At 40.6% G+C, this 27,952-nt stretch overlaps 2 protein-coding genes across 10 annotated transcripts in view; one reads left to right on the forward strand and one right to left on the reverse strand.

The window, feature by feature from the left end:
* The window catches only part of CDC26 (cell division cycle 26), a 36,775-nt gene that overhangs the window by 3,308 nt on the left and 5,515 nt on the right, over positions 1 to 27,952 (forward strand). For 4 of the 8 annotated variants that reach the window (XR_011377524.1, XR_011377522.1, XR_011377523.1 and 1 more), the window contains exons 4-8: positions 82 to 203; positions 6,120 to 6,150; positions 6,599 to 6,740; positions 21,435 to 21,635; positions 25,317 to 25,427. Coding sequence is in view for 1 of the 8 variants with exons in the window: in XM_030858974.3 (XP_030714834.1) it covers positions 123 to 203; positions 4,722 to 4,898 (258 nt within the window). In the remaining 7 variants the exon portion in view is untranslated. Of the gene's footprint in view, positions 1 to 81; positions 204 to 4,721; positions 6,085 to 6,119; positions 6,151 to 6,598; positions 6,741 to 10,788; positions 12,805 to 21,434; positions 21,636 to 25,316; positions 25,428 to 27,952 lie in introns of those variants that run through there. The other 4 variants (XR_011377526.1, XR_011377525.1, XR_011377527.1 and 1 more) reach the window with 3 other exon arrangements.
* The window catches only part of SLC31A1 (solute carrier family 31 member 1), a 29,252-nt gene continuing 8,609 nt past the window's right edge, over positions 7,310 to 27,952 (reverse strand). For both annotated transcript variants that reach the window (XM_030858971.2, XM_060300596.1), the window contains 4 exons: positions 14,250 to 14,413; positions 13,669 to 13,741; positions 12,124 to 12,292; positions 7,310 to 10,626 (listed from right to left, as the gene is read on the reverse strand). In XM_030858971.2, the coding sequence (XP_030714831.1) occupies positions 10,425 to 10,626; positions 12,124 to 12,292; positions 13,669 to 13,741; positions 14,250 to 14,381 (576 nt within the window). In that variant the 5' untranslated portion in view covers positions 14,382 to 14,413 and the 3' untranslated portion in view covers positions 7,310 to 10,424. The remainder of the gene's footprint in view (positions 10,627 to 12,123; positions 12,293 to 13,668; positions 13,742 to 14,249; positions 14,414 to 27,952) is intronic.

The raw sequence follows: 27,952 nt of genomic DNA on the forward strand, positions 1-27,952 counted from the left end.
TGTGCCTGCTTACAAATTGAACATATTTGTAGCTGAGATTTATCCCTTCCAATTTTTCCTCCTCTCTGCCATTTTTAACAGCTGATAGTTCACTGGGTCTGTCCCTTAATGTTGGTTTCATTATGCTGAGACGAAAACCAACCCGTCTGGAGCTGAAGCTTGATGACATTGAGGAGTTTGAAAGCATTCGAAAGGACCTGGAGGTAAGAGTGCAACTTTCAAACCGTTAGGAATATTTAAAACAATAACTCTAACTTTTGGACTCCAGATTCTTATACCAACAGCTTATTCGAAATCTCTATTTGGATGCTTTACAGGCATCTTAAACATAATGTATTAGTTTCCTGTGGCTGCTGTAACAAATTACCACAAACTTGGTGGTTTAAAGCAACAGATATTTATGCTTTCACAGTTCTGTAGGCCAGAAATCTGAAATTGGTATCACTGATCCAAAATCAGGATGTCAGCAGGACCACGCTCCATCCAGAGGCTCTAGGGAAGAATCTATTCCTTGACTATTGCAGTATTTGGTGGCTGCTGGCATTCCTTGACTTGTGGCCATATCACTCCAGTGTCTGCCTCCGTGATCACACTGCCTTCTCCTCTTCTGTCTGTGAAGTCTCCCTCTGCCCCCTCTTATAAGGATACCTGTGTTCGCATTAAGGGCCCACCCAGATAATCCAGGATAATGTCCACATCACAGCATCCTTAATTTAATGACATCTGCAAAGACCCTTTTCACATACAGGGCAACAATTACAGTATCCAAGGATTAGGACCTGATAGCTTTGGAGGTCATTATTCAGCATACTATACTTAACATGTTAAAACAAAAAACTCTTGATTTCTTCCTCAAACGAGTTTCACCTCAGAGTTCCCTATGTCAGTATCTAAGTAGTTGCTCAAGCCAGAAACCTAAGAGTCAATCTTGAGTTCTCCCTTTCCCTCACCTTTTATATTCAATCTGTCCATAAATCCTTCGGCTCTACCTCCAGAATATTTCTAGAATCTACCCATACCTTTTCATCTCCACCATTAGAACCCTAGTCCAAATAACCATCAACTAACTCTGTACAATTTCAGTAGCATCCCAAGTTGTCTCTCTACTTCCATTTTTTTTTTTTTTTTTCGGTACGCGGGCCTCTCACTGTCATGGCCTCTCCCGTTGCGGAGCACAGGGTCCGGACGCGCAGGCTCAGCGGCCATGGCTCATGGGCCCAGCCGCTGCGCGGCATGCGGGATCTTCCCGGACCGGGGTACAAACCTGTGTCCCCTGCATCGGCAGGCAGACCCCCAACCACTGCGCCACCAGGGAAGCCCCCCAATATGTATTTTTAAGTATAGCCTTACGCCACGGTATTAGATGTCCATTGATAAGACTTAAATTCTTTTTTTGGCCTTCAGAATAAAGTCCAAATTCCTTAGGATGGCATGTAAGGCCCTTTGTGATCTGGTCCTTGGTCATCTCTCCACTTTATCTTCCACTGCTGAGCTATCTTTAATCTCACTGCCTATGCACACTCTGCTCTTTTCTTGAAGTGCCCTTTATGGTTCAAAACTTCAATTGTAATGAGTCTCATAAAGTGTTAGTCTTATACCAAACTTTGACTCTGCAGAGTCAGCTCACTATTGAGTTACTTTTTTTTTTAATTGAAGTAATTTTTATGACTGAGTAGTATTCCATTGTGTGTATGTGTGTGTGTGTGTATATATATATACACCACATTTTCTTTTTTTTTTTTGCGGTACGCGGGCCTCTCACTGTTGTGGCCTCTCCCGTTGCGGAGCACAGGCTCCGGATGCACAGCCTCAGCGGCCATGGCTCACGGGCACAGCCACTCCACGGCATGTGGGATCCTCCCAGACCGGGGCACGAACCCGTGTCCCCTGCCTCGGCAGGCGGACTCTCAACCACTGCACCACCAGGGAAGCCCTAAACACCACATTTTCTTTATCCATTCATCTGTCAAGGGACACTTACGTTTCCATATGTTGGCTATTGTAAATAATGCTGCGATAAACATGGTGGTGCACTTACCCTTTTGAATTAGTGTTTTCTTTGGATATATACCCAGGAGTGGAATTGCTGGATTATATGGTAGTTCTACTCTTTATTTTTTGAGAAACCTCCATACAATTTTCCACAGTGGCTGCACCAGTTTACATTCTCACCAACAGTGTGTGAAGATTTCCTTTTCTCCATATCCTCTCCAACACTCATTATTTCTTGTCTTTTTGATAATAGCCATTCTAATGGGCATGAGGTGATATTTCATTGTGGTTTTGATTTGCATTTCCCTGATAATTAGTGATGTTGAACATCTTTTCATATGCCTGTTGTCCATCTGTATGTCTTCTTTGGAAAAATGGTTATTCAGATTCTTGGGTTGTCTGTTTTTTTGCTGTTGAGTTGTATGAGTTCTTTATATATTTTGGGTATTAGCCCTTATCAGATAAATTGTTTGCAAATATCTTTTCCCATTTGATAGGCTGTCTTTTCATTTTGTTGATGGTTTCCTTTGCTGAGCAGAAGCTTTTTAGTTTGATATAGTCCCATTTGTTTATTTTTGCTTTTGTTTCCCTTGCCTGAGGAGACATACTCAGAAAGATACTGCTAAGACCAATGTCAAATAGCATACTGCCTATGTTTTCTTCTAGGAGTTTTATGGTTTCAGGTCTTACATTCAAGTCTTTAATCCATTTTGAGTTAATTTTTGTGTATGGTGTAAGATAGCGGTCTAGCTTCATTGTTTTGCATGTGGCTGTTCAGTTTTCTCAACAGCATTTATTGAAGAGACTGTCCTTTCTCCATTGTATGTTCTTTGCTACTTTGTCATAAATCTATTATCCATATGTGTGAGGGTTTATTTCTGGGCTCTTAGTTCTGTTCCATTGATCTGTGTGTCTCTTTTTCTGCTAATACTGTGCTGTTTTGATTACTGTGGCTTTGTAGTAGAATTTGAAATCAGGGAGTGTGATACCTCCAGCTTTGGTTTTTTTTTTCCAAGATTGCTTTGGCTACTCGGGGTTTTCTGTGGTCCCATACAAATTTTAGGAATTTTTGTTCTATTTCTGTGAAAAATGTTGTTGGGATTTTGATGGAGATTGCATTAAATCTGTAGATTGCTTTAGGTAGTTATAGACATTTTAACTGTTAATTCTTCCTATCCATGAGCATGGAATACCTTTTCATTCTTTTGTATCTTCTTCAGTTTCTTTCAACAATATCTCATAGTTTTAAGTGTACAGGTCTTTTCACCTTCTTAAATTTATTTCTTGGTATACGTTTATTCCTAGGTATTTTTGTTGTTTTTAGTCTTTCTACTAAAGGCAGTTATCCAATGGGTTTCACCCATTTTAGAGCAACTTAGGAGAGAGGGATAGTTTTTGCCCTGCACTAAAATAAAAACAGTAGAAAACTGGTATTTTATTTGTTACTGAAATTAGTTTGATTACATTTTGATGACTCTGGTTTTTTTTTTTGGCTGCGTTGGTCTTCGTTGCTGCGCACGGGCTTTCTCTAGCTGCGGCAAGCGGGGGCTCCTCTTTCTTGCGTGCACGGGCTTCTCATTGTCATGGCTTCTCTTGTTGCGGAGCATGGGCTCTGGGCGCATGGGCTTCAGTAGTTGTGGCACGTGGGCTCAGTAGTTGTGGCTCACGGGCTCTAGAGCGCAGGCTCAGTAGTTGTGGCGCATGGGCTTAGTTGCTCCGTGGCATGTGGGATCTTCCCGGACCAGGGCTTGAACCTGTGTCCCCTGCATTGGCAGGCGGATTCTTAACTGCTGAGCCACCAGGGAAGCCCTGACTCTGGATTTTGAAACAGTCAGCAGTTGTTCATAGTGGGAAGCCTTTTAAATGATTTCATTCTACTTGGATATTCTGACTTTCTCATGGCTTATAAGATGAAACGATATCATCCTGTGCCTTTTAGAACTTGTTTTCACAAAGGTGTTTGGGGAGAACTTTCTAATGTTATTTATTGGGTAATGTAGCCTAGAGAGTAACTCAGGAAGGTCATTATGTTTGTATATATATAAAAAGTAATACCTCACTTATTCACTATAATGCTTTGACACTGGCATTTAAATGCTCACAGTTCAGCAGTAAGTGGTGAAGAATAGCAGTGATTCCAGAGATTAGTTTAGTGGAGCTGTTCTTCTGGTAAGGAACTCTCAGGTAGTGGTAGTTGTGGGGTGTTAGTTTTTCTCTTTGAAAATGATCAAACTGAGACACAGACTTTGTGAATTCTGCAGTTACTTGTGGCTTAAGAGCCAAACCTTTTATCTGAAAACAAAATGAATTTCCCAAATCAGGCCTCATGATAAGATAGCACAAAACCTTCTTTTCCTGCGTTACATTTAATCTCATGGTGTCAGCTGAGCTGTTAATTTCTGGTGGTTATTGTTTTACTGGTTGCTTTATTTTTCCATCTCTTGTATGGACTTCCTTCTGTCATAGCCCTGATCACCCTGTGTTGTAATGGTCTATTTACCTGTTTCCCTGTTAGACTGTGACATCCTGGAGGGTAGGGGTTACATCTTTTATCGCTATATCCGTGTATCCCCCTTGTGCCCCTAACCATCTAAACCTAGGATTTCAGTTTATTGTTCTGTAGACCCAAACCCTATCCTTTACCCTGTGCCTAATACATGGTAGATGCTAAATAAATGTTTGTTAATGAATAGAATATTGCCTTAATACTAAAACTTTTATACTTTCAGACCCGTAAGAAACAAAAGGAAGATGTGGATGTTGTAGGAGGCAGTGATGGAGAAGGTGCCATTGGGCTCGGCAGTGACCCCAAGGGCAGGGAACAGATGATTAATGATCGAATTGGTTATAAACCCCAACCCAAGCCCAACAATCGTTCATCTCAATTTGGAAGTTTTGAATTTTAGAGGTGGATTATCTTGTGTGCCAGAGCCCTGGAATGGAGTAAAATGATGGCAGAAATACAAACAAGATTTAGAGAATTGAGTGCTTGCAGTCAAGCCGAATATTTTACATCCTGCAGAGAGAGATACTTCTGCATGAGATTGCTGATGCTTAACTTTCACTTGGAAAGCTGAAATTCAAGCTCTGGTTTGTCTCTGGAAAATCTGACTCGATAAAACTTGTCTGATTTTTGTTTTTAAAAATAAATATATTTTTGGAAAAGTGTGCGACATCCTTAATGAAGTATAATAGCACCGTTAAATTGCTACATTTTTCCCATCTTTATTAAAAGACCCTAAACAGAACACTTCCAGTTGATCCCTGTCACTGATTTTTAACTCGTTTATTCAACAAGTATTTATTGAGAGTGCCAGGTACCATTCTAGGCACTTGGTAACATCAGTGAACAAATCAAAGATCCCTGCCCTTGTGGAGATTAGATTCTCATGATTTTGTATAAGCTCGATCAAGTTGTGGATTTCCAGTATCTTTACAGAATGGCTTTGTAACCAGTTTGGGTGTAATTTTGGGAGGACAGGCAGTGGAGTATCAGTATTACCGTCATTCCAGTTTTCCTTCCTTTCCCAAATCGCCTAAGTTTTTCTGACAAGCCAATCTGCCAGGCAGCTCAGAGGCTAATTTAGAATCATGTCTTATTGTTTTCACTGTTTAATTCAACTGCTGGGAACTGCTAACTGTGGTAGCAAGAACCTCTGGAATCATCAGTTCCAAAAAGACCTGTTAGCAGGATTTTACCCAGCCTTTCTGGGGCAGCTTAAGTCTGGGAAGTAAGAATGTGGGAGAGAGGCAGGAATAGAGGAGGATGTATAGTTTCCCTTCTTCCTCCAACCATTCTTACAAAACCTCTGTTCTTCCAGTTTTATCTGGGATCTCCCATTCATTTATCTTAATCTTGAAAACACAGCAAGAATGGGTTCCAGATAAGGAAATTGAGTTTGATTATTTTGAATCCTACAAAATTCAGTCTGGAAGGGCAAAAGAAAAAAAGAAAAGGATCAAACAAGACTGCTTCAACATGTCACTGTGACTTCCCAGCATGAACAGGCACAGAAGCATGAAAACATGGTGCCTCCTGATACCAATACTCAAGAGGAATCTGGGTGGAAGACACTGTACCAAGTGCTTTATGCAGATTATCTCATTTATTTTTTATTTTCTTTTAGATTATCTCATTTAATCTTTAACTCTTACAAGGTGAGTACTTTAACCTAATTTTATAAAGGCAAAACTAATTCTCAGCTGTTAGGGGATAGAGCTGAGATTTGAACCTGGGCAGAATGATTTTTGAACCTGCGCTTCTAAACCTCCTTGCTACACTGCTTTCCTGGTCTCCCACTAGTAGGTCTCACTCCCTCGGGGTAGAGTGAGAGGTTGCTGTTTCAGTTATCAGGAAATATCCATGCTATTTTATTTATAAAGAATGAGGCAATTACCAGATTAGTAATAAATCTGAGCAGCTATAAATCTTTTTATTTTTTTGGCCGTGCCACGCGGCACGTGGGATCTTAGTTCCCCAACCAGGGATCGAACCCGTGCCCCCTGCAGTGGAAATGCAGAGTACTAACTACTGGACCACCAGGGAATTCCCTGTAAATCTTTTTGACACCACTGAAATCACATGTATCGATTCTTTATTTCTTAGGTCCTAGTGTTCATTTCTGGGTTGCCCAAACCCAAGAAGATGGTCAAGTGCTTGTGAAGAGATACCAGCTGCAGCCAGAAGCACGTACCTTTCATTTTCCTGAAAGCTGGCGTGACAATAATCAGGAGATTAATTCAAATAGGTACTATTATTGCCTTTTTATAAATGAGAAAACTAAGGCTTAGGGATTATTAAAATAACTTGCCTAAGGTCACACTTCTAGGAAGTGGTGGAGCTACGAGTCAAAGCCAGGTGTACCTGACTCCAAAGCCCATGTTCATCACACTACAGTCTAGGAGTGGTGCTGAATGGCAAGATGCCCATCTGGGGGCCAACAGGAAAGGCACAAAACACCACCATTCTGGCAGAAAGCAGACAGGCAGGGCCAACTCCTAGCCTCTCACCTGACAGCATAAACACAGGGAAGCGATTATATGACAAGTTCGCTTTTAAATTCAGGAATCCTTGGTATACTGAGATACTGCAGCTTCATGAAGACCCTGTCTCCTGTGCAAAAGGTCATGTAGATCTTCTGGCATGTTCAAGGCTTGTCATGTAGAGTAGGAGAGTAGGAGGAGAGTGAGATGAAAACATAAAGGGATCACGCCACCTAAAAGATGGACATCTGAAAAACCGATGATAATGACCAGACTCCATGTGAACAATGATGAGACCACTTACTCTGATATCACTCTGGGGAGAAGACATGCATAGAATCACAAAATCAAAATATTTATTTGTTCTTTTGCACATGACACTGTTAAAACATTCCTACTACAGCAATACTGCCCTCCAGGAGCTTACAATCTAAAACAGTCAACATTAATTGTAGACCCAATGATTAAGGCATATATGAGATGCGGACTCTGTATCTTTAGGTGTATCTTCTGAAGGAAGCAGCTGGAGAGGGCAGGATCAACATTAAATGACATGAAAGTGTACTCCCTGCTAACTCCCTTTCCAGCTTCTACAAGGAACCCTTGTGGCTAGAACCCAAAACCAGTACCCCACAGCCTAAAAGGGAATTCCAGACAACCCTACCATAGAAGTAGTGAAGAAACCTTCATCTCTAATTCCCTGGTGGACAGAGAGGACTCTGCTTGTGGGCAGTGTGGGGCTGAGTGTTCTTCCAGCATAGATTGGAGACGGCACCTAAGATGCTGTAACTTCGTGGATGGTACCAGGTAGCCCCTTACTCAGCCTTATAGAAATTCCAGTGGGACAGTTGCTCCTCAAAGTGTGCTTAGGGTCTCTATCAAGTTTTACAACTTCTGGTTGGTATCTATATCCACATCTACTGCACAGCATTATCCACTGCATCAGGAGGGTGAGGGAGATTTAATAAACCAGACACATGGGATAAAAAACTGAAAGAAACGGAAAAGGAGAGCAGAATAAGGGGCCAAAGATATGGGGATACAGCTTCTAATAGTTGTGAACAGGAGGAAGAGAAATTTGGATTCAAAAGGAACAAAGAAGTCAGGCACTAAATTCTAAATGAACAGGGTTACAGAAATGAAAGTCAACAAGATCATTATATTATCACGATCCAAGAGCTCAAGAAAGATAGAATTTAAGCTTTACTTTTTTTTTTTCCTCGCTAGTTTCTTCCTTTGGCAACCTAGCTCAAGATCACTACAATTCAGGTTTTTCATGAGACTCTATCTTGGATACCTGAAGACTTATCCCAAACTGATGTTTCTCTCCCGAGAGTTTGAAATTCACAGCATTTTGTCTAAACTGGCCTTGATTTTTCTTACCTTACTGATAAGGTCCTGTTCCTGAAAGGGTATTTTATAACAGATCATGTCAAGATTTCTAGAGAGTACCCGGATCACTACTAAACATTGATTTCTCAGGGTTTTATTATTCCTTGGCTTCTGAGGCAATAACAGGCTATTTGTACCTTAATGTTGGATTTTTATCAGTACCTGTCATTCCCTTTACTTATGCTAAGTATCAGCACTACAAGGGGTTGGAATGAGAGAAAAACATAAAACTCTAAATGTTGGTTCTTAGATTTTAAGCTCGATCCAGTAAGCTCATAACCCTCTCTTGGTTCAAAGCCACGGAAGTACACATTTCTCGCCCTCCAATATTTAACTGGCACCAACAGAGAAAGTACAAACTTCAAAACCACAAGAGGCCAACAGGATAGCTGTGTTTTGTCTCTCCTGCCCTGAGGCACAACTGGAGTCTAGCACCAAGGAGGGCAGGATTTAATAGACCAGCACAGGAAGAGTCACTTTACAGAGGTAGGTTGGACTGGGAACAAGACTGCGGTGTAGACTAACAACAGAATAAAAATCCAATGTGATTCTTACTGAGGAAAGTATTTTTGGCCACTTGTGATCTAATTAAGTCCCCCCGAGAGTAACAAAGATGGTCATGCAGAGAGTGAGGCTCTGCCTGGTGTGGGCGTGGATGCCCATCAGCCGACCACACCCTAGGCCTCTCCAAAGAGAGGGCTGGGCTTTTGCCCCTCCAGCCCATGACTGGCTCATTTACATTGCAGATCAAAGATTCTCAACCTTCAAGCCATTTCCAAGAAATTACAGATCTTTAAGAATAAGGACTAGTGATTTCACACATGCTAATAAAAGTTACTTTGGCTACAGCCCTTTGTGCTTGTGTGCCTGGGCACAAAAACACAGTTGGGGCTGAATAAATGTTTGTGGAATGATTAAGTATTGACCAGCAGCATTTAGTACATGAGTTAAGCCCAGAAACACCACCAACTGATAGCAAGTCAAATTCCTGTGCCCAGTACCAGGTAGCTCACCCACCAGGTGATACTCCCTCAGTTTAAAGCAGAGATGCTCAAAGTGTGGTCCCCTGATCATCAGTAGGCACATCACCTGGGAGCTTGTTAAAAATACTAATTTGGGGGCTCTGGTCGAGGCCCAGCAATCAGGGCTTTAACAAGCTCTCCAGGTGATTCTGATGCATGCTGAAGTTTGAAAACCACTGGTTTAGAGGCAGACACATGAAAACAATAATGGGAGAAAATTATTTAAACGCTTACTTCAGTTGTGACATACGAAGGTACCAAGTCAAAGTAAAATGTCAATGGTTTCATTTTAAAATATCTATTTTCTCAAATTGATTGTCATCTTTTTTTTTTGATTGACAAGTTCATTCTAATCAAAATGTTAAGTGGGAACACAAGTTGATGAGTCAGCCCCCCAAGAATGCACACTCCTGCAAGGTCTGGGCCTGTATTTATACAGTCTCAAACCACCTCTCTGCCCCCTACAGAGATTTCAGTGCAACACTTCACACCTAGGGAAAGGCATAATCTGTCTCCCATTCATTGAGTCCAAAGACTAGAACGTATTTTTAAATGTTAAGTTTGGGTTCTGGGCTTAGCTGGGCAAGACTTTTCCTCACCTGCCATCAATCCTGGCTAAAGTTAATCCATTTCCATCACTGACCCAGGAAAAACCCACCAAATTCACAAACTGTTAAAAAATAAGAACAGAAGACTAAAAAAGGAAGCAGGTGATCAAGCCATCGAATAGAAAGCTACCTGGATTAGATAAGAACATATAATTTGGATCTAAGATAACGGGGGAAGAGAGGACATCTCATGGGTGGCTTCACCTCAAGAGAAATGGGAAACTCAGCTCATTAGGGAAAAAAGGCAGGGAGATTACCACTTTAGCTCAGAGACTGTAAGCTAAACCTCTGTTGAGCAGGCGTGTGTGCATGTGTGCGTGCGTGTGTGTAAGGAGATAAGGAGTAAGAAGAGGAGATTGGAATCCTGTCTTCCAGTCTTGAACTGCTTTCCACTGCAATCGATAAGGCCACACCATAGCGTTAGACGTTAATGGCAATGTTCTGTGATGTCCACTACCACTGCCTTCTTCCAGCTGAAGAGAAAGTACCCCATGCCAGCCCCTGCCGCTACAGCAATGCAGAGGTACCCGTTGTAGGTCATGAAGATGAGCATGAGGAAGTAGCTGATGACCACCTGGATGATGTGCAGCACTGTTTGCAGAAGGTGAGGAAAGCTCAGCATCTGTTGCCTGGAGAGTAAACAGGGACACAACAGTCAGGGCCCCAGGCGTGTTCAGGCAGCTCTGCATGCAGATCAGGAGAAAGGGGCAACAGTTGTAGTCACGAGCTCAGCTTGAGCTGGACTCTCTCACAGCCACCCTGGCAACTCACGGGTACTTGTGTCTCTGCAGGTTGTTTATTGTCCTTGGAAATGAAACATGATAGGGTTGTGAGGTTAATAAGCATCGGCCAGATATGATTATATGGCAGCAGGAGGAATGCTCTTCAGGAGGAGGGGAGAGGAAGGAGGAGTAAGCTGACTTACCTCCACCTTGGATACTGAAAGGGATGACCCACATCCTCCCATACTTATTTGCCTGAACTTTCTCAGGCCTTCCACCTTTGCAGAGTTCATACTCTAAAAAATTGGAAATAGAGGACTTCCCTGGTGGCGCAGTGGTTAAGAATCCGCCTGCCAGTGTAGGGGACACGGGTTCGAGCCCTGGTCCAGGAAGATCCCACATGCCGTGGAGCAACGAAGCCCATGCGCCGTAACTACTGAGCCTGCACGCCACAACTACTGGAGCCCGAGCACCCTAGAGCAGGCGCGCCACAGCTCCTGAGCCCACGTGCTGTAGCTACTGAAAGCCGTGCACCTAGAGCCCGTGCTCCACAACAAGAGAAGCCACTGCAATGAGAAGGCCGCGCACCGCAACAAAGAGTAGCCCCTGCTCGCCGCAACTAGAGAAAGCCAGCATGGAGCAACGAAGACCCAACGCAGCCAAAAAAAAAAATTGGAAATAGAGTTGAGGGTTGGGTGGTACAGTAGAAAGTTTTTAATTAGGGATCAGGAGACCTGGCTGTTTATCCCCTTTGTCACTTACTCGTTCTCTCACCTTAGTTAAGTCACAATGCTTGGCCCTCAATAAGCCCAATCACTGGTACAATTGGAATAAATAATATTGTGCTTACTTGAGAGCAGGACATTGGTCTATAGGATTCCTTGAATTCCAGTTTAGCTTTAAGACCTACATTTCTATTATAACTAAACCTTAAGCATTTGCCAATCTGTGGGAAAAACCAATAGTCAGCCATATACTTGCTTAGGTGGAATACAGACATTAATACAGTCTTACATTGTAACAAAATGAGACTAGAGCTGGGCAGGCACAACTTTTTATAGAAAGGAATGAATTGGATTCTGCCATTCTTCTATACCCTGACCTGAAATTTCTTAACTTTACTATTATTTTGGCTAATATGTTAAAATATGGATTCTTTTCCTTCTTCTAAAGTGACCAATACTTAAAATTTGGAATAAATGTTCATATTAGCAGAAGGGTTCCTATCATTCCTCTTTTGGCCTGCTAATGACCCACAACCCCAAGCCTCCAAAAACAGTTTTGATCAAGGTCATATAGAATCATTAACTCAAGAAGAGGGCTGTTGCTAATAAAATAGCTGCTTTCCTATTTAGCTGATTCAGCTCTCCAGAACTTCCATCTGGATCTGTTCAATATTCTTACCCAACAGTTTTGTGGGTCTCCATAAGGATGGTTCCATTTGGTCCTGGGACAGGCATGGAATTGTACCGAATGCTGACTTGTGACTTGCGCAGGAGGCCCTCTCGGGCTATCTTGAGTCCTTCGTAGAACATGGCTAGTAAAAACACTGCCACAAAAGCTCCAGCCATTTCTAAGTAGGGAGGGAAAAGATGGCGGTAATGTCAAACATGCAAAATCATTAGCTGGTGTGCTCTCCAAGCTAGAAGGACAACACAGAAAAACTGCTACACTTTTTTTTTTGGCGGGGGGGGGGGTTATGCCACATGGCTTGTGGGGTCTTAGTTCCCCAACTAGGGATTGAAACTGGGCCCATGGCAGTGAAAGCACCGAGTCCTAACCACTGGACTGCCAGGTAATTTTGAAAAACTGCTACTCTCTACTCTTAATTTCAGAGTATGTTATATTGTTACCTCTTCAATCATACAGATGGAAGAGAAGAACTAAGATGGTGTCAGTGAGGACTACTGCCTCCACTGCAGATCATACTCATTTTCTGATTAAGATACAAAAAAAATGAACAACAATAACCTTTTGGTCTGGCTGCTTGATGTCATTAAATTAGCTTGTCACACTGAAACACACAATGTAGAATATGCAAAAGAGGAATAAAACAACTTATTTTAAAGTGCTGACAATTTCTTGAATGGGCGTTTCAATCTAAGTCTTTCACACTGTGAAGCACTGGTACCAATATGAATGTAGTCAAAACTGATTTAACATACTACCTGAATTAAATGCTTCCCTTCTTCCCTAAACAAATTGATTTTGCGGGTCCAAAGATTTATCTTGTACCTAAAGTGGTCCACCTGACTACTGAACTTGTGCAATTTGAATTTAAGGCACACCAACTCAACATTATAGACACACAAAAACTGGGTGATTAGGTACTCCAAAACTAGGACTGCCCCTAAGATGGGCCAAGGAGTCAGGAATGATGTATACCAGTTTGGTAAGCTAGAAAGAGAACTGGATTAGGCAGGAATAGAAGCCCTAGGTCCCTGTCCTAGCTCTGACATACTAACTTTATGGGATTTAGGACTAATCATTTCACTATTTGAAGTTTAGTTTATCTGTAAACTGGAAGGATTGTACTTGATTAATAGTTTTTAAGCTAGGGTTATTTTGTGGTATGTATATATATAATGCTTTTTATGTCATTTGAGCTTCGACTATAGTCTTATATCCAAGAGCAATAATTTATCAAACAAGGAAACACTCTGGAAAAAGATGAAAGGAAATGGTCTGCAAAAGACTCCTACCTGGTATCTAAATTATGTTTCAGAAATTCTAAAACATACACATGCTATTTAAGGGAGGTTTACTGTAGGACCAAAATAAGCACCGTGTATCCTTACCTTCCAGGCAGGAAATAGGAAGCAAGATGGTTACGATCATAACCATAATGACTCAGTAATTATGGCAGGAAGAGGTGTTGGGTTTCCAGATTCTCTGTCACTGTCTCTCATGTGAGTGTCACCTTCAAACAAAACCTGATGGCTTACTCACCTCCAGCTGTATTGATCACCAAACCAGAGAACAATAGTTCCACATTTTTAAAGCCAAAGTAGAAGGTCATAGGCTGCCAGGAAACCAAAACGTGTCAATTAGAAACAACTGAAGCTTCTACGTGAGAATTTCAGGTCAAGAAGCTTAGAACATTTAAAAGTAGCAGTTCTGGGTAATAAGAGGCATTCACTGAAGTGGGAGGCTTTCTCCCTCATTATAGTACAGTATTAACCACAGGCACTTCTCCACATGTATTCTCCTTTGTCCCCACCGTCAACTTTTGTCTTTTTCTCTTTTCTACACAAAGTGTAAAAGACCAGAACTTAATCCAGAAAAAGGTCATTTTTGACAGAAAGGAATACTGAAGAAAGAACCATAGAAATCTTGGTTCTGGTGTGGCTCTGAAACTAACCTGCCATATAATCTTGGTCAAATCACTTGACTTCTCTAGGTCGACCTTAGTTTTTTCTCATTGGTAAATTGATCTTTAAAGATAATCATCTTCCAGTCCTAAAGTTCGATTATTTCTATTCCCCATGTGGGTGGGAAAGGGCCTGGGCTGCCTCTCCTGTGGCACTTACCATCATCATCATCATGTGACCGTGGGAGTGGGAGGCTGAAGAGGTCGGGTGATGGTGAGAAGGTGCCATGGTACTGTTGTCGTCCCCACTGCTCATCCCCATGATCATCCCCACGTGGTGGAAATGGCCCATTTTTCCGGGAAAAGTTGAGTCAGCAGAAGATTCTTTTAAGAAAAAGAATTACATATAATAATTAAAAATACAAAATCTTGATTTGAAAACAAAATCTTCATGATGTTTTATCTTGTCCTTTTTTTTTTTTGGCCAAGCCGCACGGCATGCAGGATCTTAGTTGCCCGACCAGGGATCGAACCTGTGCCCCCTGCAGTGCAAGCACGGAGTCCTAACCACTGGACCACCAGGGAAGTCCCCAAATCTTGATTCTTGATAAATTGTCTATGTGGGATTTCAGCCAGTGAATACATGCTCTCCTAGCCTCTTTACTCATAATTATTTTTTATAATATACAGATGGAAAGAGAAGTAACTGTACTAATAGGGATCACCTCTGGAGACTGTGGCAAAAGGGATTTGCACGTAGGGTTTCAGAAACCTAACTCTTTTTTTTTAAACTAATTTTTATTGGAGTATAGTTGCTTTACAATGTTGTGTTAGTTTCTGCTGTACAGCAAAGTGAATCAGTTATACATTATCAGAAACCTAACTCATTCTGCAGAATCGCTCCTTTACTACATATGTTCAATGTATGTTCAAATTTAAACATGAGATAAAGAGAAGAAAAGTAGCTTCTTCGGGTTGCAGGAAACAATTTGTAATAGTGGACAAATTCATGGCATTAATGAAATTTAACTGCTTTTCTAATCATAAATGTCAGTAGATAAAAAGCAAGTATTTCAAGATAATTCACCTAATTGGATGGCCTGTGTTCAATCAGGATATTAAGAATACATTTTCACATAAAGGACAACCAGCCTTCAGCTAATTTAAATTAGAAGAAAAGGTCTATTGCTGCCCTAGGCAAGCAGTGTGCCCTGAATTTAGATACAGTATCAATCCCAGCAGGGCATTAGAGCTGAGAACACTGAAAACAAGGTATAAATTGGATATTCGCTATTAAATTAAGTCTAGACAACCTGCACATTCATTCTTGTGTCTTTACTATCACTTCACTATTTTACTGCAAAAGTCCATCTGAGACATAATCCAAGGAGCAAAAACTCCTATAGCTGGGGTGGGGAGTGGGAAGTTGAGGAAGGTGGAGAGGGAGGTGTTGGTGGATTCTCTTAAGCGTCCCTCAACTCCAGTTTGTGGAGGAAAGAGTGCTTTAGAAATTCCAAGTAGATATTCATGTTCATGAGCCTAAGTGTGCCTCTTATTATTAATTATCAAGCTCTTACACGCACCAAACTCTGAGCTAAGTGCTAGTAATTCAACAGTGAATAAGACAAGGTACAGGATGGAGAAACAATAAACAGAACACTTTCATGAAGCGATTAGTGCTGTGATGGAAAGAAACAGGGTAATATGGTAGTATCACTAAGAGGTTGAAAAGAAGCATACTTCAGATAGGAAATTTATACAGATTCAGGGAGTCTTGGATGTCTAATCAAAAGCACAAATATTCAGCCATCTATTTTCCCCTCTTCAACTCCTATCCTATGATACTATGGCAGCAAGCTTAAAAAATAGGTTCTTATTGGGACTTCCCTGGTGGTGCAGTGGTTAAAGAATCTGCCTGCCAATGCAGGGGACATGGGTTCGAGCCCTGGTCCGGGAAGATCCCACATGCTGCAGAGCAACTAAGCCCGTGCGCCACAGTTACTGAGCCTGCACTCTAGAGCCCACGAGCCACAACTACTGAGCCCGAGTGCCACAACTACTGAAGTTGTGGCGTGCCTAGTTGTGAAGCCCGCGTGCCTACAGCCGGCGCTTAGCAATGAGAGAAGCCACCGCAATGAGAAGCCCGCACTCCCTGCAACTAAAAAGAAAGCCCGGGCGCAGCAACAAAGACCCAACGCAGCCAACGTATAAATAAATTAATTAATTTAAAAAAATAGGTTCTTATTTCCAGCAAAGGAAAAGGCAAAGCATCAGTTACCGATAATCAAAATTCAACTCTGAATTTAAATAACTTTCATGCCAGACACTTTATTACTTCATAATTGGGGAGCTGGACAAGCTGGTATTATTAATACCATTGCCATAAAGGGACTAGATTGGAGGTACAAAGAGAGACACAATAAGATCTTTGTCCACAAAGGTTTTATAGCGAACAGCAAAAAACACACACACACACACACAAATAATCAACAAGCGAGAGCACACACATAGTTTCAATGATGGAACAAATGGTAAGAGGACAGCAGTTTTCAGATAAAGAAACATAGTAGGATGGAGAGATCACTGGTATCTGAGTGATCATAAATTATGATGTTGAACCAAGCAAATAAAGTGAAATAAGAATGAAAATACTTTTGCCTGCCAAGAAAATTGATAGCACATCCTCATAAAGAGTAGAAGTCACAAATTTTGTTCTCTTCTAATAAGGGTCTAGAAAATGATTATATCATAAGAAAACCATAAAGGATCATTTCATTTCATGTTATCAACATGAATCCTGACCTTTTATTCAGTGAATATTGGTGGAGTGCCTTTTGGTGTAAGAGACTGAGGGACATACAGAGATGAACCAGACATAGACTCTTTCCTCATGGAGCTTCAAGGCTAAAAGCTAGAAGGGGAAACTGAACAGTCATAATTTTCATTTTGGGGCATAAGATGAAACGCAAAAGGCCAATTAAAAAGGCAAGAACACAGCACCAGAAACTAAAGATTTGTACCCTTGATTTCCCTGATAAACTTTTATAGTCTTCCCATCAACAGGTTTTTTTGAAGACCCAAGGTTCCTAATTGTTCAGGCACCTCATTACCAATCAGAGACACCTGCTCAGTGAAGATCCATAATCAAATCTCTTCAGACATATCAGTGACCCAGTAATTCATATGCCCGAATCTCAAGAATGCCTTTCAAATTATGCACCTATTTTGAAATGTCATCTTGTAGGATACATTTCACATTGAAATATACTAGGAAATAGAGCAGGAATAGAATCTATTTCCTTTCATTGCCGATGGACAATGGATTTCTTTCTTCTTTTTTTTTTCTTAAAAAAAACCCCTTTATCAGGGGACTTCCTTGGCGGTCCACTGGTTAAGATTCCGTGCTTCCACTGCAGGGGGCACTGGTTCGATCCCTGGTCAGGAAACTAAGATCCTGCATGCCCTGCGGCAAAAACAAAACAAAACAAAAAACAAAAAGCCTTTATCTTAATTTATTTATTTATTTTTTTGGCCGCACCATGTGGCTTGCGGGATCTTATTCCTTGACCAGAGATTGAACCTGGGTCCCCTACAGTGGAAGCAAGGAGTCCTAACCATTGGACTGCCAGAGAATTCCCAACAATGGATTTCTTGTAACAGAATCCTAGGCAAATGTCAGTTTTCTGTTAGCTTCTCTCCTGCAGAGTATGCCAGCCAAGACCACTTGCAAGCCCCTTTCTGCCTATCCTGTCTCCTGAGACCACAAAGTGACTATCGACACATGTGGATAGTTCATAATAGCTCCTTCTAGCATAGAAAACTTCTTTGATTTTTAAGGAAACAGAAGAGAAATGGTCTAGGAATTGGCTATAGAAAAAAATCAAGTATGAGTTTCTATGGAAATTTGTTCATACGAAATAGGTGAGAAGTTTTATTTCTCAGGAAGGCTTTACACTATTCAGTTTTTAGGGAACATTTAACTTCAGCTGGGTACTTGAAGTTGGCTATATGCCAACTTGTTTGTATTGCCCTGAATACTATTAGATATGGAAAATGAAATGGCACATTCTACATTGAATGCCATATAGCTTGCACTTCTTTCTGCCTTCCCCTTTCCTCCATTTAGTAAGTATGGTGCAGTATTTATAAAAATAGGTTTCAAAACTTCCTTGTATTCAAGGGTCTAATTCCTTCTCAGTCTACTTCTGAGGATCATGAAAAAGAAGTTTCCTCTGTTCCTGCCAACACTCCCCCCCAACACACGCATTGTAAAGCTTAACTAGAGGGCCAGATTCTTTGCAAAATCTAGCATCTCTAGAAAAATGAATATCAATTTATAGACAGAAGTTAGGGAATTAGCAAGAAGGCTAAATTCTGATACCCATTCTGAGTCTTAGCACTGACCTTACTTCTAACAGGTTTAGTCTAAACTTCAAATTCTCTTTTATTTTCCTGGTATTGTACAATGATGAATAAGAAACAATAATCCATAGGGACTATGGAGATTAGACCCCACAGAAAGACTACACAGAAGTGGTCATACATCTGCCACATGGGCCCTCTCCTCCAGCTCAGACAGATGTAATCTGGAGTCTCAGATAATTCTTTTGGAGAATGCCTCCAGTCTTTCCTGACTTCAATGATAAGGAAGAAAGTTTTTATTCTTTTTTTTTTTTTTTTTTTTGTGGTATGCGGGCCTCTCACTGTTGTGGCCTCTCCCGTTGCGGAGCAATAGGCTCAGCGGCCATGGCTCACGGGCCCAGCCACTCTGCGGCATATGGGATCCTTCCAGACCGGGGCACGAACCCGTGTCCCCTGCATCAGCAGGCGGACTCCCAACCACTGCGCCACCAGGGAAGCCCAGAAAGTTTTTATTCTTAAAATGATTAGGGTCGGGACTTCCCTGGTGACACAGTGGATAAGACTCTGTGCTCCCGATGCACGGGGCTCGGGTTCGATCCCTGGTCAGGGAACTGGATCCCACATGCATGCCACAACTAAGAGTTCGCATGCCACAGCTAAGGAGCAGGCGAGCCACAACTAAGGAGCCCATGTGCTGCAACTAAGGAGCCTGCCTGACGCAACTAGGACCTGGCCGAACCAAATAAATATTTAAAAAAAATGATTAGGGTCATGTTCCTTTTTTGATTTGTAAAAACATTAAACAAAGGGAAATCTATCTAGTCACTCTTCTGCTTTCTGTAGTCATTATTTATGATTGATGACACAAGCTTTTGGCAAGCACAGATAGGGGAAATTCAAGGTCAAAGATAATATACTACCATAAACAGGGACTCATGCTTATGGGCTATGTTCATGTGATCAAGTTTCACTGGACTAATCCTGCCTTTTTATGACCTGTATGGGGCCAGCAGATATTCTGAGATATGGCTCTGGCTTTGTTTCAAGTGCCTCTATAGGTGAACTTTGAAATTCTCCTATGGCTTTATGAATTCTGCACTTATGTTGTTCTTTGGGGGAGGGAGGTGGTAAAGGAGATGCAGGAATAAAGGGGAGACTTTGATATAATGCAATAACAAATAGGGCTTAGGTGCCTCTCCATAACTTGGCATTCAAGGCCAATACACTGGAGTTGTTTAGAAAAAAACGTAGTAGTTCCCAGGGAAGGGAAATACAATTTGATGAATATATATGGGGAAGACCCTTCCCGTTGATGGCTATGATGTTGTTCCACTCATCCTCTAGGCCCTGGCCTCATATTCTTACTCCAAATTGACTGGCAGAAAAGTGGTCATAATTGTTCGAATATAACCACACCATGCTTTGGATATTTTAGCTGCCTTTCCTTGGCTTGTGTCCCTCTTGAGGTGCAGTAATCATAAGGATACTTACACCAGTTTCATTTCCAAAAAGTATCAGGCTGAGTAAATCATAGGTTTACACAGGTTCTAGCCAGAACTGGCAAAAACTTTTGACTCCCAAAGTTCTGCCGTATCAGTGTACTAAAAACAGTTCAGTAAAATGAGGCAGTAGAGGTAGTGAGAAGATAAGTCAGGCCAATAAGAAAAGAGGAAATGGAAAAGACCTTAAAAATCACACACACAGAGTTCTCCCCAGACTAAATGTGGCAGGTGATAGGAGTTGATAGGGCACTTGCTACAATTGCAGGTTTATAAAGACAGAACTCTGGAGAATAACTGCCAAAACCCCACCACCATCACTACCACTACCATCAAAAAAAGTAAAAAAGAAAGAAAGAAAACTTAGATTTTATCCTTTTAAAACTCCTTCAATAAAACTAAGGCTACCATTTTCTCTTCTAACTTTGTGCCTTTGTTGATAATAAAAATAATTCCAAGGGATCATCTACAACAACAACAAATTCTCACTTGCTTTTCTTTGTGTCAGTGGTTGGGTTGAGATGAGAAAGATGTTGATAGACCTGGCAGAGAATTAATTTAGTGATTACTTGCAGATTTCAATATTATTTTCTCTTTCTTCACCATATACCAAAGTGAGCTCTACTGTAAGCAGATAGTGTAGGGAGTCCCCAGAGAAAAGAGCCAGATATAGCTTTTTGATATAAGAGAAGCCATTTTAGGCCAAAGCCATCTTGTCATCTAAGCCTGGCTACCATGCTTGCCCTTGAAAAGGTCTCAGTAATAATGACCTTAAGGGAACATAAGAACAAATGACTGTTTATCAGGCAAGAGCAGTAACAACAGCAAAGATAATAAACCAGTTGCAGGATTCCTTGAAAGCACTTTTTGTGGAAAGAAACCAACCTATGCACAGTCTACATATTCAAATAATAAGCAGAGTCTATGTGGCTGTATTACTCATACATCAGACTAATGGGATGCATCAAAAGTAACCAACTTCCAGAGACACAAAGGGGAAAACGACTTCAAACACTTACACTTAAAGGGCCTTCATTTATGAATGGCCAATGATCTAGGCAAATAAGAAATGCTCCATGGACTGACAAATTTTTAGAAGAATAAAAGAGCAGCTATAAATTAGTGAGAGTAGCTCTTTTACATAGAAGTTCTTGGCTAAGAATACCTATTTTAGTAAAAAAAGACGATAACTCAGGAGCTGCCCTGAGAATCTCTTTCTAACTATCCACAGAAAAGACAGAAAGCAAACCTGTGATTCGATTCTAATCAGAATAAGACGAAGAAAGGCTTTGCTTCCGGATACTGGTTCAAGGTCACCCCCTTCTACCGTAAATTTTATCTTTCCCTATGTCCACTCCACCTTATTAAGCTGCTCAGGCTGAGCAAAGGAGATGAGAAGCCTGTTTGTCTTGGAGGAACTGATTACATGGAGAATTATATGTATAATAATGGAGGGCTATCATTTTTAAGAGAAAGCATGCTAAGGACAAACTCAATTTTTTAAATACCCACTTTCCAATCTCTAAATCATCTGTGCCTTCCAGGCAAACATGAATGGACCAAGCTACTACAATATAAGAAACAGGAGGATTGGTTCAAGATGGCGGAGTAGAAAGACGTCACTCCCTCTTGTGAGAGCACTGGAATCACAACTAACTGCTGAACAATCATCGACTGGAAGACACTGGAACTCACCAAAAAAGATACCTCACATCCAAAGACAAAGGAGAAGCCACAATGAGACGGTAGGAGGGGCGCAATCACAATAAAATCAAATCTCATAACTGCTGGGTGGGTGACTCACAAACTGGAGAACACTTATACCACAGAAGTCCACCCACTGGAGTGAAGGTTCTGAGCCCCAGGTTAGGCTTCCCAATCTGGGGGTCCGGCAACGGGAGGAGGAATTCCTAGAGAATCAGACTTTGAAGGCTAGCGGGATTTGACCGCAGGGCTTCGACAGGACTAGGGGAAACAGAGACTCCACTCTTGGAGGGCACACACAAAGTCGTGTGCGCATCGGGACCCAGGGGAAATCAAAAGAAAGCTGGAGCAGCAATACTCATATCAGATAAAATAGACTTTAAAATAAAGAATGTTACAAGAGACAAGGAGGGACACTACATAATGATCAAGGGATCAATCCAAGAAGAAGATATAACAATTATAAATGCACCCAGCATAGGAGCACCTCAATACATAAGGCAACTGTTAACAGCTATAAAAGAGGAAATCAACAATAACACAATAATAGTGGGGGGCTTTAACACCTCACTTACACCAATGGACAGATCATCCAAACAGAAAATTAATAAGGAAACACAAGCTTTAAATGACACTACAGACCAGATAGATTTAATTAATATTTATAGGACATTCCATCCAAAAACAGCAGATTACACTTCCTTCTCAAGTGCGCATGGAACATTCTCCAGGATAGATCACATCTTGGGTCACAAATCAAGCCTCAGTAAATTTAAGAAAATTGAAATCATATCAAGCATCTTTTCTGACCACAACGCTATGAGATTAGAAATCAGTTACAGGGAAAAAACCCGTAAAAAACACAAACACATCCCTGGGGATGTTTCCCTTCCAGAAATATAAGGAAACAAACACTCTCTTTCCAGCCAAGCCAAGTACAGGAGATGGTTCATAGGAGCCTGCATTTTGCTATTTTTTGGTGATGGTGTTGATAATAGAACCAGTACTCCCACCTACACTAGTGTCCAGATACCATTTGCATGTATTTCTCAAGCTGTAATTTGCATTTTAGGTTGTACTCCTAGAAACTAATCTCTCTGCAAAGAGGCACATAAGTATCCTCACCTCCAACTTCTCATATTGATACACTTATTTTATGTTCACTGCGTGGCATTTATGTCTCTGTTACAGATTTACTTTCCAGCCTTATCCCAATCTCATCCTCTTCACATTCAAATATTCCACCGAAATTGATTTACTCAATTTTCCTGAATAAATTTAGTACTTTGACACTTGTATGCCTTTTTGGCCGTGTCATTCTCTGTAGTCCCGCCCCCCCCCCCCGATTTTCTGAATATGAGCAAATCCTATCATTATTTATTCAACATTTACAGTGCACTTAAAATGTGTCAGAAGTAGGATAAAGGTAAAATACGGCCCCTGCTCTTTTGAGTTTACAATCTAGTTCATTCTTTAAGGCTGAGTTAAAATGCCACCTCTCCTATGAGGTTTTCCTTGAATTCTTGACAGAAGAAATCTCTCTCTCTTTTCTGAATTTTTCTAGCAATCTTCTCTTATGGAAAATTTGACTTACAGTTCTTAAAGTACGAGATAAAAAATACCACATATACACAGCAAGTTCTTAGAGGGCAAGTAACTAATTTATACCTCCTTACTGCACCTGGAAGAACACTGGACAAATATTCACTCACTCAAAATGTATTTAATTCTTACAAAACCCATGTAGGTTTCATACCTACTTACAAGGAGCCAGCTGCAAAAGACAAGATTCTTGCCTTTGCGGAACCTACTCTAGAGGAGGAATCCTCATTAAATATGGAAAAAAAAATATGTATACGTATATATAATTATAAATTTGATAAGTAATATGAAGGAAGTAAACATGGTACTGTGATAGGAGAATAACAGTAAAAGAACTAATTTAGATGGAGGCGGTTAGGTGGAGAGAGAAGAGAGAAGCCCTCTCTAAGGAGGCAACATTTAAACAGACTGATAAATTACTGGAGTTGGGTAGAAGAGCAGAGAATAGCACCCTTGAGGCAAGAAAAGAATCAAAGCCATTCAAGGTCAGTATGAATAGAACACACTGAGTGAGAAGAGAGGCCAATGAAGTTGAAGAAAGAGGCAGAAGGGGTATACTGAAGAAGGCCTTATAGGTCATTTAAAGGAGACTAAATTTTATTCCAAGGGCAAGTGGAAGATATTTAGGCGTAATAAGCAGGGGAGTGATGTGGCCAGATTTATATTTTAACAGAATACTTTGATGTGTAGAATAACTGGCTTTTATTTGTTCTTCCCTAATAATATTTCCTGCTCAAGTTTTCTGTGAGGCATTCACAGATGGAAAAAAAAAAAAATCCCCTACAGAGCCATGGGCCATAATCCTTTAATTTGCCAGAATCCAGAAAGACATCTGTTAAAACTTTAGAAGGATTAGAAGAACCTTCTAATTTCTGGGTTATTTAATGGTTTGAGGGGCAAAACTGAAGGATATTCTACAAGGACTGTCCTGGGTTGTAAAAGCTTCTAAAGTCACACATCACCTTTTGTAGGAGAGAGTTAAGCTTACTGAATATTGTTAAGAGCATGAGTTTGGAGTCAGATAAGATCCAAATCCTGGCTCTGCTAATTTCTCTCTGAGTATCTTGGTGACATTTCCTATAAAAGTCCCATGAGTCTTTAGGTTGGCAGTAGGTACTATGCATAGAGGCTGCTAAAGGGGCCATATCCAGATTTCAATACCATTTGGGTAAATTACTCAAATTTGGTAGTTGCTCAATAAGTTAAAAAATATGACGAAGGTAGACTAAGCTCCCTGTGGGACATGGACAGCAGACTGTAAGATACACAGCAAGTGTTTAGTAGATTTTTATTGGATTATACAATCTGTACTATACATGGAAACCTTTAACAGTGATATATGACAAACCCCACTTTTCACTCACACCTCCACGAAACATTGGCAGTAAGTCCAGAATTTATGTGACTGCAGTTTTTAATGCTAAGGGCAGTGGAGAATATACTAGACTGAGTCCAAGATCTGGATTCTGGTTCATCCAACTCTGTCACTTTGTATTCTTTTGGATAAAACACCAATGTCAGTTTCTCAATTTTAGCCTTATTGACATTTGGGGCTGAATAACTCTTTGCTGTATGAGCTGTCCTGTGCACTGTAGGATGTTTAACAGTAAGTATCCCTAGCCTTTACTCACTGAATGACAGTAGCACTGTCCCATGTGTGACAATCCAAAATGTCTCCAGACTTTGCCAAATATCCCCTGGGGGGCAGAATCACCCTACTTCTTTGAGAGCCACTATTGATCTCTGAGTTTTAGCCTCTCATCCGAAACTCAGGGGAATGAGATAACATCTGTCTTGTTCTCCTTTAGGGTTATTGTATGATTCAAATAAGATAATGAATGGCAAGAAATACTGAGAGAGAAAAAAAGACCATATAACATACATAAAAGCATTATTATTACTCTGTGAGTTACTGTTATTATTATGTTCTATGAGTGCTCAAAAACAAGGCTGAAGAAAACTACTCACATCTTGTTTATGGAATGCATTCTAAGGCCTACGTTAGGCTATGTGCAATCTAATACACCTTTTACGTTTGTATTCAATAAATATTTGTTGATTGAATGATTTTAAGTCTGGGCCCAATAGTAACTTCATTTTCTCTTCTGGCATGTTCTCAGGTTTTTCTGCTGAGCTACCACAATGTAGTGTGTTTCTAGACCTAACTCCACATGAAGGACAGGCCTCGATTAAACAAGAATGGCTGCTTATTTTACAGCTGGAAAACTGAGGTACATGAGATTAACTGACTAGCCAAGGTCACGTGTCAGTCAGTCTCGAGGCAGTCTGCAATTAGAATCCAGATTCTGACCTCAAGTCCGGTGACCTATTACTTGTATCATTGTACTTCTACCCAACTACTTGCGTCCCTGTCTCTTAACACAAAGGTAGCTATTTTACTTTATGGGGGCAATTCTGAAAAATTGAGATAAGGAAACAGTTATAGTTTTTAGGGAACTTAGAAAGAAATGTAGACCTATTTCTATTGGGAGGCACAAGTGAATATTCCCTACATTTGGGGTAAACAAAGATCAAGTTATCCAAGGGCACTGTCAAGTCTATAAACCCCATTAAGTTGTCCAGGAGGAGCTAAATCTAGTTGTTATCTACCTCCAGAGTAGTTGTGTCTTGCAACACTTTACACCATGCTATGGCCTACAATTTGTGTTAAAACTATGACCTGCAGTATTCTTGGCTGCTCTGCCTCTGTAGCTCTAAGTGAGAATGGACTTCCACATAGCCGGAGCTTCAGGCCACATTTCAGCATTCCATTAAAATTCACAAAAGCCCCAAATGCCATTCTACTATATATTTTCAGTGTCAGAAACAGAACTTTTAAAGAATAGCTCATAAAAATGTCACCGTTAAAAAAAGTCACCATTTATTCTACTCCTTTAAAATACCAGAACACATTTAATTATTATGCCTCTGTGTGAACTTTCAAATGGTGAATGTCACAAAGAGTCATCACTCTCAACCGTTGATTCAATAGTCTTCTGAGTAATTCTCAGGCAACGTATGGGTTGTAGCCTACCTTAACCTTTATAATTATTACAACTCGAAAGAAAATAAGACCCGGGTTCTAGCCCGGGTGTTTCCATTACACTAAGCAATTTAATCTTTATGGTCACAATTTCCTTAGTGAAGAAATAGCATAACTCATCTTTAGGGCCTATTTCAATTAGAAAAGTTTAGGTGTGTATAATATCGTTTCAAAGAAGAACAAATGCATACTTGTCTTTTCTAGGAACATTCTGAATATTAGATGATATGCTTTAGACATTCCAACATTTCAGTGGCTTTAACTTAACAGACTGTTCCTATCACTTTCTAATATATTCCAATTCACCAATCTTATACAATCATCTCTTCTGAGAAATACCTAAAGCAGAAATACTAAGAGCAACAGCCCTCCTGGTTCTTGGAGTCACTGCTGAGTATCATAATGCCATGCCATCTTTGGAGTTCAGAACAAGTTACTAAAACTTTGTGGGGATAATACATACACAGAAACCTGGGTTAATAAAATCTCACAATTTTTTTGAACATCAAATGTAAAAATATATATGAAAACGACTGGCACATTAATAACATACATAGTAAATAATAAATGATAATTGCTTCCCTCCTAACTCAAGGGTTTCTCAAAGTATGGTCCAAGGACCGCCTGAATCAGAATTATTTGAGATGTTTGGCTAAAAATGAAAATTACGGACCCCACTCCAGACTACTGAATCTCCTCTCAGGGAATGGGGTCTCAGACTCTAGGTATATATCCAGATATATAGGCAATTCTTATGCGCTCTAAAATTTGAGAACCAAAGTTCTGAATTACAGAGATGTACAACATAGATATAGTATACAGGCTCTAACGACTGTATGTTTAAGAAGAGGGAGATAAAAAAAAAAAAAACAAAAGAAAGAAAGTCAAGATTCAACCAGGAACTAAAATAAGACATTTGTTTATTCTGATATTCCAAAAGGGCACAAAGATTGCCCAGTCTCACTTAGAATTTACACACACCACCACCTACTAATCAAAGAACTTTCTGGGCTAACACTAAATTTAATACCAAATGGCTCATCTTTGGGATTTGAGAGAGGTTTCTTTCACCCACTGTGTGAATAAAATCTGAGTTCCAGATGAAGGGGAAGTTATATATCTTCTACAGTTCTACTTTTCTAGATTAGTTGTGAAATACAGGAATTGAACTATCAGAAAAACAGACTTTATTGCTGACTAATAAGACAACAAAAAACCTTCTGTGTGAAGAAAATGCTGTATATAGTTCCCAACATGATTAATGAAGTTAAGATTTGTTCCCAGCTGAGCACTCCAGGGCCTGTCCCTAACCATCAACTCCTGCATTTCTGAGAATGAGAGTTCAGTTAGAGATCCTGAATAGGTCACTAAAAACAAACAAACAAAAAAAACATGAGGAGGAAACTGTGGGCAGAAGAGATATTTTCTCTTTCTTTTTTATGGCGGCTTTCCAAGTATGCAAGGAAGTTATTCTCTAACTAGTAAAACTGCACTTTCTGGTTGTGGGCCCTTGGGCAAATTACTTAATATCTCTGGGCCTCAGCTCTAAAATCAGGTAATAAAAGTAGCCTCTCTCGGGCTTCCCTGGTGGCGCTGTGGTTGAGAGTCCGCCTGCCGATGCAGGGGACATGGGTTCGTGCCCCGGTCCGGAACGATCCCACATGTCGCGGAGCGGCTGGGCCCGTGAGCCATGGCTGCTGAACCTGCGCATCC

This window comes from Globicephala melas, chromosome 6 (assembly GCF_963455315.2).
Source record: "Globicephala melas chromosome 6, mGloMel1.2, whole genome shotgun sequence".
In the NCBI taxonomy this organism is placed as follows: Eukaryota; Metazoa; Chordata; class Mammalia; order Artiodactyla; family Delphinidae; genus Globicephala; species Globicephala melas.